Source organism: Mustela putorius, unplaced genomic scaffold (genome assembly GCF_011764305.1).
Source record: "Mustela putorius furo isolate JIRA1106 unplaced genomic scaffold, ASM1176430v1.1 tig00000450_pilon_pilon_pilon, whole genome shotgun sequence".
In the NCBI taxonomy this organism is placed as follows: domain Eukaryota; kingdom Metazoa; phylum Chordata; class Mammalia; order Carnivora; family Mustelidae; genus Mustela; species Mustela putorius.
The window spans coordinates 24,469,539-24,483,572 of record NW_025421385.1 but is presented as its reverse complement, the minus strand read 5'-3'; the positions used below and the strand labels follow the sequence as shown (position 1 = coordinate 24,483,572).

The 14,034-nt window shown below is 38.6% G+C and overlaps 1 protein-coding gene across 2 annotated transcripts in view; it reads right to left on the bottom strand.

Annotated features, from left to right (window-relative positions):
* The window catches only part of PDSS2 (decaprenyl diphosphate synthase subunit 2), a 259,690-nt gene that overhangs the window by 42,429 nt on the left and 203,227 nt on the right, over nt 1-14,034 (bottom strand). For both annotated transcript variants that reach the window (XM_004753444.3, XM_004753445.3), the window contains exons 5-6: nt 3,569-3,742; nt 2,495-2,626 (exon numbers count right to left, since the gene is read on the bottom strand). In XM_004753444.3, the coding sequence (XP_004753501.1) occupies nt 2,495-2,626; nt 3,569-3,742 (306 nt within the window). The remainder of the gene's footprint in view (nt 1-2,494; nt 2,627-3,568; nt 3,743-14,034) is intronic.

Genomic DNA, 14,034 nt, shown 5'->3' with positions numbered 1-14,034 from the left:
TTTATTTCTAAGAGAGAGAGAGAGAGAGACAGTGAGAGAGGGAACACAAGCAGGGGAGTGGGAGAAGGAGAAGCAGGTTTCCTACTTAAGCAGGGATCCCAACACTGGGCTCGATCCCAGGCCCTGGGATCGTGACCTGAGCCAAAGGCAAACGCTTAACAACTGAGCCACTCAGGCGCCCCAAAAAATAAAATCTTAAAAAAAAAAATCCTCAATATGGTCAAGCATATTAGTTTCATTGTTTTCCTTAGAAAAATCTCTCCTGGAGATCTCTGTCCTCTTGTTCCAATCTGGACTGGAGGCATCACCATCAGCCTAGGACGTGCTTGGATGAGAGACAGAGTGGCATGTCACTTGTTACTTAAAGATGTGAGCCCGGTGGCAAGGCTGCCTGGGTTTGAATCCTGGCTCCGCTGCTTGCTAGCTGTGTGACTGTGTGCAAGTTAATTTCTCTGTGCCTCAGGCTCCTCATTAGTAGAGGGCTTGGCACATAGTAAGTTCTCTTATTGTTGGCATTATTAGTTTATTATCCTTCCTTTCATGTTGTCCCAGGAATTCGCACTGCCTCCAGCCTATGTCTGGATCCCCTAGTTCCTAGATTCCATGTCTTTCTCTTTCTTGGTTACTTCCTTATTTTAATAAAACACATCACTCGAAATACATCTCTTGAAAAAAAGATGCTTGGGAGATAAAATTTTTCGAGACCTTGTATATCTGTTTTGAATTGTCTTTATTTAACACCACACTTGATAATGTGACAGTCATAAAAGTCTAAGTTGGAAACAATTTTCTCTTTGAATGTTGAAGCTATTAGTCCATTGTCTTAAAGCTTTCAGTGTCACTACTGAGAGGCCTTTCTGATTCTCCATCCTTTGTATGGTAGGTTTTTCTTTTTCTTCCTGGAAGTATTAGGTTCTTTTTTCATTCCCATTGTTGCAAAATGTGATAATGATGTGACTTGGTATGAGTCTTTTAAAATTAATTATTTAGGGCACCATTTCAATTTGGAAACTTAAGTCCTTCAATTCTCAGGACTTTTCTTTATAATTTTTTGTTGTTGTTGTTAATTTTTCTTACCTCCATTTTCAGTTTTCTTTCCCTGGGATCCCTAATAAATCTAGGATCTGTTGAATTGGTTCTCTAATTTTCTTATCTCTTTTGCTAACCTTCTTATTCGACTTTCTGGGAAATTTTCTCATTTGTATCTTCTATGCTTCTGATTTAAAAAAATTCTGCTTTCATATTTTTGTATCTAATGATTCTCATTTCTTATTCTTGGATTGTCCCTTTTTATGTATCATCTGTTCTTATTTCATGAACTTAATGTCTTTTCTCATTGAGTAGATTGATTATAGTGCTTTTGGAATGTCTTTCTTTCTTTGCATGGTCTGTTTCCTCCAAGTTCCCTTTCCATCAGTTTGCTTTTGACTCATTCCCTCATGGCACAGGCTTTTCTCAAATGCCCAGAGGTCCTCTATTACCTACTCCATTTCAGTTGGATATTCTGTGCACTTGGGTACTCTTGAGGCTTGACAACTGGTGGGCCTCCCCGTAGGAGGACTGGTCAGGGATATGGCACAAGGGAGCTCCAAGCTCCCAGGTCCGTAGGTCTTTTCTCCTGGGCTTGACAGTTTCCCCATTTTCCTACCAGGTAAATATGAGGGATTTTAAGCAGGCTGATGGCATGTTGAGAGCTAATAAGGGAAGAGGGTTAGGAGGGAAAATCTGATTGTTCCAAATGCAGATATCACATAGGCTGTCTTTGCTTGAAGTATGGCTGCTATCCCCACCCTCAGCTGTGCCTAGTTCCCTAAGTCTAGTCTCACATTAACCCAACTGATCAGAACCACAAAGCTAAGTACATTCCATGAAGTTCTGGGTAAAAGGGCAATACTTTGTGATTCTAGAGTTTCTCAATTAAAAGAAAATTAAAAAAAAAAATTCCCTCTCATCTTTTACACCTTTTCTCCTACAAAAAAAAGTAGGAAATTCACCCAGTTTAAGGCCCTTTTACCCTCTGACTTTACCATGCTTTTTTTTTTTTTTCTTTGATAATACCTCAGAATTGGAGTATTCAGGGTCCAAGTTTGTTTTAAAATAACCCAATGAGCTGACAGACGGAGCTTCTGGAATTCTGCAGCTTGTGCTAGAGTCTGCAGATGGGAAATTGCCGTCAGTTAAAGGGTGGTGCTATTACCATAGCCCAATTTTTGAAAGACTTTAGGGGGAAAAAAAAACCCTCTGAATTAATTAGCAGCCACCACAGGCCCTGGTTTTGTGCTGCAGTATTCTAAGAATCCAGAGAATAAGAAAGTTAATCCCTAACTTATAACTAACATTTGCCTCTAAAAAATGCAGATTATAAAGTAAGAATGTTACCTGTTACATGAAAATGCTCTTATATGGCTTCGCTCATCATGAAATACCAATTATGTTCCAAAATCAACTAAATACTCCTCTACTGATACCTAAAATAGGAATAATTTTGTTTTACCTCTCCAATCTGCTTAATCCACAAATCTCTTCCAAGAAACTCCTGATGTAAGACTACGGGAGCTGAGTTTAGATTAAAAGCCACGGAGTCACTGGTCTTTTCTTTAATAAAAGGCTGGAGATCAGAATTTATCTAGGAGGAGTAGTTAAAAGAGTTAAATCATTCAAATGTACACACACTAGTACCTTTTAGTCCTTTCAGAAAATACCAGTTAAATGCAGTGAAAAATGAAGCTAAAGAAATACAGCTTTAGATGAACTTTAATAAAGCCAAAGAACAGTTCATAGGATTAACAATAATCTTTAAAATTCTTTAAAGTAATTTTTCCCTGACACATCTCCTTTTTTATTTGGCAGCAGACTTTGTTTTACTTTTTAAGTCAAAAGCAATAATTTAAATAAAGTTTAAGTAAATGTAACTGCTTAATAAATGAATCTAAGATTTAATAAAATATATAAAAATTCATCTGGAGATATTTTATGTGTATGTAACATATGTACGTATTTTCTCCTCTCTTAAAAGCTATTTACATAACATTTAAGAAATAAATATCAAATGGAATTTTTAAGTTACATATATACAGAGACAGCAATGTAACAGCTAACTTGATACTTTCTATATTTCATTATGTCCATTCAAAAGAATCAATTTTTGTAAAAGCTTTCACTTTTACTCCCTATATTTCTAAACTTCATTAACTTTCCATAATTTGTTTCACATATGAAACCATAAGGGAACCGTAACAAAAATGCAAATAGTCTTTCATTCTGTAAATGGCAACATTAGGTGTTATTTAATAATTTGCAAGAGTTCTCTCAAGAACCCTTTCAGGTAGTAAGAAAAGACAAACATGACAAATACGGTGTAAGTTGTAGCTTTCTGTAAGAATTACATAGTACCCACCAATCATACTGTTTATATTATGTAACAATCACCATCTATGGCTGATAGGTTTTAAGCGCACAATAAACATTTTTTTTTTGAGATATAAAAGCAGCTTATTAAATGGCAAGAAGTTTCCTATGTATCATTTTAGCTATTTAAGAACTGGAAAAAGAGAAAATGTGCAAATACCTTATGACTCATGGCCATGTGCTTCCCATACCGAAATGCCACATCCTGAACGTCAGCATCATGCTTTGCTAATTCCATGGCAGCTTGGCAGCTCTTTGCTAATAAGGCTCCATGGGAGAGAAAAGCCTGCTTCTTCCAAGTCGATATTCCAATATCTTTTGTGATATGATTTTCCTTAAAAAAATGCAACAAAGCCAGGATTTTACAAATGCTTTAGGAGTGATTTAATTGTTTTGGATTTGGGTGAGTAGAAGAGTTAAGAAATGCACTATTTAAAACACTCAGGCTAAAATAATAATAATAATAATAATAATAAAGACATTCAGGCTACTGCAATAAGACAGAACTAAAAAGATGCTAAATCCCAGGGCTACCTAAAGAGAACTAAGGAGACGGGAGCTGCTGTTCTAGGGTAATGGCGGGAAAAATGAAAGCAATGCTGAAGTAAACTGTATTTTGAACTAGGACACGTCTATTAAAATTTATTTGTAGAAGGCAAAATTAGAAACTTGCACCTCCAGACTAACTCCCTTCTATATTTGCATAAGTTCTTGAGCGCTGGTATCCCAAAATGCAAGACTATTGCCTTTAACTTATGCGGAAATGTCAAGAGCATAACGAAGAAACTGCATTGTCTTAGAAAGTTCAATAAAAAAATCACAGAGGACGTAACCGGTTATCCAATCAAATTTATTCCCATAAGAAGAAACAAGGACATATGGGAGTATATAAGTGTAGTTTATTTAATTTCAACTTTTAAATCACGAAAATAATTGTAGTATCTATAAGTATATACACACTGGGGCACCTGGGTGGCTCAGTGGGTTAAAGCCTCTGCCTTCGGCTCGGGTCATGATCCCAGGGTCCTGGGATCAAGTCCCTCAAGTTCTCTGCTTAGCAGGGAGCCTGCCTCCCCCGCCCCCCCACCTGCCTCTCTGCCTACTTGTGATTTCTGTCTGTCAAATAAATAAATAAAATCTTTATAAATATACACACACCTACTGCCTCTAGACCAGTGATGTACAGTAAAAATAAAATCTAAGCCACATATGCAATTTAAAACTTGCCAGTAGTTGCATTAAAAACGTGAAATGAAACAGGTGAAATTAATCTTAATGACATTTTATCTATCCCAATATATCCAAAATATAATTTAATATATAATCAACATAAAGTTACTGGGATATTTTATATTTTTTTATACTAAGTTTTCAAAATCAGTGTGTATTTTACACTTAGAGCCCATCACTAGCCACATTTTAAGTGCTCACAGGGTACAAGGAGTTAGAGGCTGCCCTACTGGACCCGTCTGTTCTAGGCAGGGGGCTCCTGGAGGACAAGAATGATGAACACTTTACGCTGTTCCTTTGAAACTTCAAATGAACTAGAACCCATCCAAAAGGATTAACTAACTCAAATACTTTCTTCCTGCTACCCATACCATAATTCTTCTCCTTCCATCATTCTTTGAGGACCAAATTAACAAATAATAAGAAAACAGGACAATGAAAAGGTCAGTTCAGATCTAGTCTATTTCTTTCACCATGAGGAAGGGCACTTTCAGCCCATTGGTTAGATCAAATTCCCAGCTTCGTTTTATTTATTATGCCTTTAAACAAGAAAAAAGTTTCACTTATGGCAACAGTTACAAGCGTGCAAAATAACATTGTGTAATAATAAAAGAGGCCACCCAAGGGAGAAACAGTGCATAAGAGTTTTATAAAACATTAGGCCTGAATAATAACATATTTAATTTTACATGTTTGAGAATGTATTTTTAAACGTGTGAATTAACATACCATATTAATTAATCAAAGATAGAAATCATATTATCTCTCCATATATATACTAAATAAGCATTTGACATAATTCAACTCCTATATTTTGGGGGAGAACCTAAATAAAATAGGAACAGATGTGTATTTCTTTAATATGATGTGTGCGTGTGTGTGTGTCTGTGTGTCAGCCCTAATGTCAGCAAATACTTTATAAAGAAACAGGAGTCTTACTAAAGTTAGGAATAAGAAAAAAGCACAACATCACTGTTGTTTAACAGTGTAATGGAAGAGGCAAGAAAAGGATGTATTAGAAAGGAAGATTTTAACTCTTTCTACTTGAATACAGTATGACCGCATATTGGGAAAAACCAAGAGACTCAACTAAAACCTACAATAAGCAAAATAATTCAATAAAGTAGAGGCATACAAAATGAATATATTATTAATATAACAAATGTATTAACCGTAGCTTTCATGCATTAAAAAATAGAAAACATTACAAATAGGGTCTTTTCTTCTATTATATCTATGAAAAGAAAGAAGCTGTCAATAAACAGGTGAAAAATTGATATGAAGAAAAATGTTAAATATTAGGGAGGAGGGGCACCTGGTGGCTCAGTGGTTTGGGGCCTCTGCTTTCGGCTCAGGTCATGATCCCAGAGTCTGGGGATCGAGCCCCTCATCGGGCTCTCTGCTCAGCAGGGAGCCTGCTTCCCCCTCTCTCTCTGCCTGCCTCTCTGCCTACTTGTGAGCGCTCTCTCTGTCAAATAAATAAACAAAATCTTTAAAATAAATAAATAAATAAAAAACCTAGTCACCCTCAAAGCGTGATAGTTTAAAAAAAAATATTAGGGAGGGAACACAAGTAAGTTGAATGAATATAAAAATATATTATGTTTAGAGACACTATAGTCCAGGGATGCTTGGGTGGGTCAGTTGGTTAAGTGTCCGCCTTTGGCTCAAGTCACGATCCCAGAGTCCTAGGATCAAGCCCCACATGGGGCTCCTTGCTCCATGGGACGCCTGCTCCTCGCTCTGCCTGCTCAGCCTACTGCTCCCCTTGCTAGTGTTCTCTCTAACAAATAAATAAACAAAATCTTAAAAAAAAAAAAAAAAAAGACAGTACAAGTCCAACCTCATAAAGTTTACCCCAATTAAACTAAAAAGACCTTTTTCCTGTCCTGAAACCAGACAAGCTGATTCTAAAGTTCACACAGAACAAACAAATGTAATAAAAGTAGGCAGGAAAACCGTGAACAAGAGCTGTGGGGGGGGGGGGGGTTGGGGGAGGGGCAGGTGGATGGGGACAGCGAAAGATGTCTAGCCCTATTAGGCATTACAAATCTCAAGATACCATGTATTACACTATAATTTTAATTATAAAATTTTAATTTTATAATTATGAAATTATAATAATATATAAATACATAAAATTTATATAAATTATATAATATATAAACTTACTTATATATAAGTTTATATATTATATTAATATATTATTATATATAATATATACTATATACAATTATAATTAAAATTATAAATTATAATTTTTTTTTAAAAAAGTGTACTTTTTAGACAAAAAGACAACTGAATAAAATAGTCCAGAAATCAAACTATATATAAGAATTTATTACATTTTAGGGAAAAGTTGGACTTTTTCTGTTAATGGTGCTGGTATAACTGAATAGCTACCTAGAAAAAAAATAACAGATTGATCTGCATTTACTCTAAATGTCAAAGACAAAAGCAAAGCAACCAACCACAAAACCACAGGGATTGTGAGAAGACAAAGGACGATGAGGAAAAGTATTTCCATTTTCTATCACAGACAAATGGGAACTCTCCCTGCGCTAAGCTAATAAAGTCTGCGCCCCCTGCACCCGACTCTCCCCGAATGTCACCTTAACATGGCCGAAGGCATTCTGCAGATATGGTTGAATTCAGGATGTTGAAATGGAGGGATCATCCCAGACTAACTGGGTGGGCCTATGGTAATCACAAGGATCCTTTGGCGGGAAAGCAGCAGGGTCTGAATCAGGTGATGTGATGACAGAAGGGGAGGGGGGGGGGGGGAGGGGAGGAGGGAAGAGAAGGAGAGGGAGAGGGAGACTGGAAGATGCCATGTTGCTGAATCGGCAGATGGAAGCTGGGGCCACAAGCAGAGGAATGAAGGCAGAAATTAGAAAAAGCAAGGAAATGGCTCTCTCCTAGGGCCTCCAGAAGGAAAGGCACCTCGTCAACATCTTGATTTGGGGGCTTCTGACCACTGGAAAAAATTGCCCCCTCTGCAAGCTTTACTGAGTGTTGGTGAGGCTCTGGAGAAACAGGCCTGTCAAGCACAGCTTGTGGAAGGGGGGGACTGGGTGGCAACTGCACCATGTATCCATGAAAATGACAAATGCATTTGCCCTGTGACCCAGCAATCCCACTTCCAGGAATTCATCGTACATCTAAGCCCACACACATGTGAAATGAAATACATACAAGTTTACAGTCTATTGTTCACCCAGCTGCAAGGGTGATCCTTTTACAACTTAAGCCACACAGACCACACTGGCCTTTGTGCTGTTTCTCCAGGCAGGCTCTTCTGGGGCCCCTGAACTTGCCCTTCTCTGTCACGCACTCTGTCCAGATGTTTACAGGGTTCAGTTCCTCATCACTTTGGGGTCTCTGCTCAAATTTCAACTCATCTTTAATAGTCTCCCTCCCTCCCTTATCACCTCCTATCTCCTTACTCTGCTTTAAACCTCTTTTCCGTGGTTCTACTAGACTCCTCATATAGAATGCTGGCTGCACAAAAGCAAGGACTTTGTCTGTTTTGCCCTCTACTACATTAGATGTGCAATAAATATTTGCTGAACCTTTATCTTTCTTTTGATACTCTTCTCTTTCTCTCATTTCCACCTTCCTCTGTCATCCCTAACTTGGAAATAATAAAGAACTGAAATAATGCTCCTAGAACACCTTCCTAGCACTCACAGCTTCGAGCAAAACTGCAGCATACCATTGAAGGCACTCCTTTTTGGTACCAAGCAATACTCCAAACCCCATCTCCTACCCAAAATAGTCCTTTGAAGGCTGCTTTCCAGCAACACAGAACAATTTGCTGTTTTCTTGAATAAAATATGTACTTTCACACTTGTGTGAATTTAAAAATATTATTCCCTTCAAAAAAGATTACATCTTCTCCCATCCCCTTCCTATTAGATTGAATAATCCGGTTCAAACATCGATTTTTTTTTTTTAAATTAAAGGTTTTATTTATTTATTTGGCAGAGAGAGATCACAAGTAGGCAGAGAGGCAGGCAGAGAGAGAGGAGGAAGCAGGCTCCCTGCTGAGCAGAGAGCCCGAAGTGGGACTTGATCCCAGGACCCCGAGATCATGACCTGAGCCGAAGGCAGAGGCTTAACCCACTGAGCCACCCAGGCGCCCCTCAAACATCGATTCTTTGAGAAGCATTCTCAAATACTCCCACAAACACTTTCCTCTCTAAACCAATGTTACCTTATTTACATCACAACATAGCATTGCAGTCTTTCTTTTTTATTTTTTTAAGATTTTATCTATCTATTTGACAGAGATCACAAGTAGGCAGGGAGGCAGGCAGAGAGTGAGGGGGAAGCAGGCTCTCCGCTGAGCAGAGAGCCCTGACTTGGGGCTCGATCCCAGGACCCTGAGATCATGACCTGAGCCGAAGCAGAGGCTTAACCCACTGAGCCACCCAGGCGCCCAGCACTGCATTCTTTCTGACTTGCAGATTGCTTATCTGTCTTTTCTTGACTAGGGTAGACCTTGTGTTAGGCATCTTTGTATATTTTTAATCACTTAGGCCATCTTTAATCTCCAACAAATGTTTGCTGAATGAATAGAATTATGTTTACCTGTTGCATTTCTTAAGTATTTACACACTCCTTAAAATTTTTTTTTCAAGCTAATGAGTAGATGTATTCATACAACGAATGCTAATCGGCAACAAAAGAGAAGGAACTACACACACACACACATGCCCTGCATTGGATGAATCTCAGAAACATTAAACTAAGTGAAAAAGGCACAAAAGGCCACATATTGTATGACTTCCTTTATGTGAAATGGAGATTAGCGGTTGCCTAGGCTGGGGGTGGAAACTGTAAATGGGCATGAGGGACCTTATGAGGGTGTGTGTGAAAGTGTTCTAAAACTGATAGATGGTGATTACTGTACAACTGGATACGGTTTCTAAAAATCGTTGAATTTTATGCTTGAAATGGGTTGATTTTATGGTATGTAAAATATAGCTCAATAAAGTTAAAAAAGAAAAAAATGAATGAGTAATATTTTACATTTCTTGGTCTTAAATGCGTAAATTGTCATTTCAACAATTTCTATGACTCTCAATTAACTTTTTTGTGGCTTGTATACCATCCTCATTTATTCATACAAGCTTGACTTAGGTTCTCTGATGGGTCAGGTTCTCCGCCAAACAGTATAGATATGAAGATGAACAGTCTGTCCTCAAGAAGCTCACAGTCCAAGGACAGCATGTATAACTATATCTACATAAATGTATGGTTAAAGCAATATGATTCTGTTTCAGAATAATTTTTGCAGGGTTTCCAATCAAAGATTCAGTTTGGTTCATTACATTTTCCTTATTGTGACTAAGATGTTTTATTATTCATTATTTCTACATTTTAAATTACACAAGTGATACATGATCACTGAAAAAAAATTAGAAAATTCAGATAACCAAGAAAACAATTAATTTATAGTCCCTAGAAATCTATTTGTATAAGTTAATAAGGGTGTAAGTTAATAATTTTGTTTCTAAGTTAATCAGAACATTTATTCTCTGAACATTAAATTATTACATACTGTGACCTTGGTTACAAATGAAACCAGGTCCCTCCATTCATTTCCATCAGCTTGCCATGTATGTATTATGAAAGCATACTATATTACAAAGGAAAAAGGAATGTACAATTATAAAATACCAAGAAACTGGTTTGATAACCACATTCAAATCAGTATCTTCACACATCAGAGATACAGAATTGGTGTGAAATGAATGAATGTAGTCAGAGTAAATGAGATTTAGATATTCTTACAGCATCGACTTACATATGTGTAGTTTTTACGGAAGATTTATTACCCATAAAAGGAAGACACAGTGAATGAATATTTACTTTTGACGGGATTTCCTTTTTTCCATAAAGGTAATATATACCCATATGCCTATCGAATGACTGTCAGACAGAAGAACGTTGATTTAAAAAACACAAGTCTCTCATCCACTGTCACATGACCTTTTTGCTCAAGTAAGGCTGGTTCAAATAACACACACACACACAAACTGAAGCCTGCAAGACGATGTTGGCCTGAGATAGTGGCACTGGTGGTTTTGCTCAAATATAATATGCTGTTCTGTTAACTGAATTGTCTGGGGGACGCGTACTTTGAGTTACATGAAAGTAATATATTGTATGTAAGTATTCACAGGAGACCAGAGTGTGTTTATAAAGTGGCTTGTCAGATTACAGAACAAAAGCAAATTAACTGATGCAGGAAGATGACAAAGCCCCATCTAGAACTTGCCAAGTCAAACTTCTACCTTTCATACTATCAGAAAAGAAGAGTTTGGATGATAAAGGAACTGGCTATCTGTTGAGTTAAAAAGCACTTCAAAGAAAGGATGCAAAGAGCCTCTGTTTTCATGCTTCCTACTTCTGGTACATGCTCAGAGCCATTATCTTCATAAATGCAGCATAAATTTGGCTCTGGTGAGAGACCTGATCCCTCTCATGCTCCATCTTACCATTTTAAATGTTCGCTTTGAGTTGCCGTTTTTAGCTATTTTGAGAAGTTAAACAAGATCCGACACAGTTTACTAGCCTTATTTAAAAAAAAAAAAATTAAGTTCAGGAAATTCTCAATAAGGACTCTCTAAATTTAGGGATAAGAAGGAAGCAAGGGGGAGAATGAAGTCTAGTACTTCCTGGGAACGAGCTATGTGATGGCATTTTCACATTCACTATTAAATTAGCTCTCAAAAATCTTAATTGTCATTATTCCCATTTAAAAGTTAAGGAGGTTTGGGGATTCCTGGGTGGCTCAGTTGGTTAAGCAGCTGCCTTCGGCTCAGGTCATGATCCCAGCGTCCTGGGATCGAGTCCCACATCAGGCTCCTTGCTCGGCGGGGAGCCTGCTTCTCCCTCTGCCTCTGCCTGCCATTCTGTCTGCCTGTGCTCGCTCTCTCCCCCTCTCTCTCTGATAAATAAATAAAATCTTTAAAAAAAAAAAATAAAAGTTAAGGAGGTTTGAAGACTATATTTTGACCAAAATCAGACACTAGTACATGACAGAGATGAGTCTCAGACAAATAGCAATTGGATTCTATTTTGCTTAATACATAATAGAAATATATGAAAAATCTTTTGTACTTGGAAAAGTAGGTTGTATTTAAGGATGAATGACATGTTTTATCTATGTATCAAAAAACTATTTTCAACCTGTAAATTAAGTCTTTTAATAATATCTATTGAATAAATCCAACAGTCTAGAGTACAAGATGAGTAATGAGATTAGGAATAGCAGACATCACAGGTATTTTTTTAGGAATCCCTACGGAGGAAAAAAAAAGTATAATATTTTTAACAGAATCATCTAATAGGCTAAAATAATTTGCTCTGATTTATAATCCAAGCACACGGGAGACAGTGAAGTAGGTATCTGGAAGCTTTATATCTTTGTAAATCATGGGAGAGAAATTGGTAAGATCTGATTCACACGTATAACTAACATTGTTTTATTTTTTTTTTTAAAGGATTTTAGTTATTTTTTTAAAAGATTTATTTATTTGACAGAGAGAGAGAGAGAGAGAGAGAGAGAGAGAGATCACAGGTAGGCAGAGCAGCAGGCAGAGAGAGAGGGGGAAGCAGGCTCCCTGCTGAGCAGAGAGCCCGATGTGGGGCTCGATCCCAGGACCCTGAGATCATGACCTGGGCCGAAGGCAGTGGCTTAACCCACTGAGCCACCCAGGCACCCGGATTTTAGTTATTTATTTGCCAGAGAGAGAGAGAGAGAGAGAGAGTGTGAGAGCACAGGCAGGGGGAACAGCAGGCAGAGGGAAAAGGAGGGTCCCTGTGGAGCAGAGAGCCTGATGTGGGACTCGATCTCAGGACTCTGGGATCATGACCTGAGCCGAAGGCATATGCTTAACCGACTGGATCACCCAAGCATCCCTAACTAAATACTGTCTAAAAAAAAAAATGCCTCTAGAGGGGCATCTGGGTGGCTCAGTCAAGCATCTGCCTTTGGGTCAGGTCTTGGTACTAGAGTCCTGGGAAGAGCCCCACATCGGGCTCCCTGCTCACTGGGGAGCCTGTTTCTCCCTCTCTCCCCTGCTTGCACTCTCTCTCTTGTTCCCTCTTTCTCCCTCAAATAAATAAACAAATAAACAAACAAACAAATAAATAAATAATCTTTTAAAAAATGCTTCTACACCATAAAGCTATTAAAGCGTCACTCACAAATTAGAGAGAAGGGTTACCAGGGATTTCTTGGTTTTGAGCAAGCCAGTCCCTTCCTGCCGTCTGCACTAGTCAGATCTTGCTGTAATGCGTAGGAATGACCACCCTGGAAAGGGGTCAGGATGGAGAAGGGGAAGACCCTTTCATAGCACAAATCCTTCAGCAGGTGGTATCCTTGGGAAGGGGGAAGCTCTGAACAGCTAGAGGGCAGCAGATAGTTTTCGGATGGGTTGCGCAGTAGGGGCAGGAGGGAATTCTGACTAATTCTTTGAGATGAGCATACTGGACGGCACCACGTGCAAATGTGGTCTGCTCTGAAATGCACAGTGTCGGTGCTGGCTGGGATACCATGGGTATGTGCGGTAGACGCAGGGGGCTGATTTTTCTGCACGGTTACTATATGCCAAGCACTGTGGATTTAAAAATCAGGCATTACTTCTTGATGACTAAAAGTTCAGCAGAATTTCGGTTTCAGTACATAGAAAGTAGTTTGGTATGTGAAAAGAGAGCTGTGCTTCTAGTACAGAGAAGGGAGTGAATGCTTCTATTAAGGAAGATAGGGGCATCTGGGTGGCTCAGTCATTAAGTATCTGCCTTCGGCTCAGGTCATGATCCCAGGGTCTGGAGAGAGCCCCGCCTCAGGCTCCCTGCTCAGCGGGGAGTCTGCTTCTCCCTCTCCCATTGCCCCTGCTTGTGTTCTCTCTCTCGCTGTATCTCTTTATGTCAAATAAGTAAAAAAAATCTTTAAAAAAAAAAAAAAAAAAGGAAGAGTTAAAGAAGACTGGTGGGGGACTGTTGGAGCTGAATTCGGTTCTGGAATTAGCCTGGAAGGTAAGGTAGAGGATGACTTGGGGGCATCATATTAGTCCTGAACTGTTGAAGCCTACTGTGAAGGGGTAGATGAGGAAAGAGGAGACTCGTCAGATAGGTAAGAGGTTCAGAGGTTTGTATTCTTATCATTTATGTGTGGGGAAACTGTTTTCAGTAGGGAAATGATATGATTACATGTGCAATTTAGATGGGTTGCTCCGGAGGCCATTTAGATGGGGGGGGGGGCAACAATGGGAAGCTCCATTAAGGGGTAACATGTTACATTCCAGGTGAGCAGATCACAGGAAAGGGGTAGCTAATAGAGACTGAGTCAAGAACAAGATGAGCTGCTCAAAAAGTGAACAC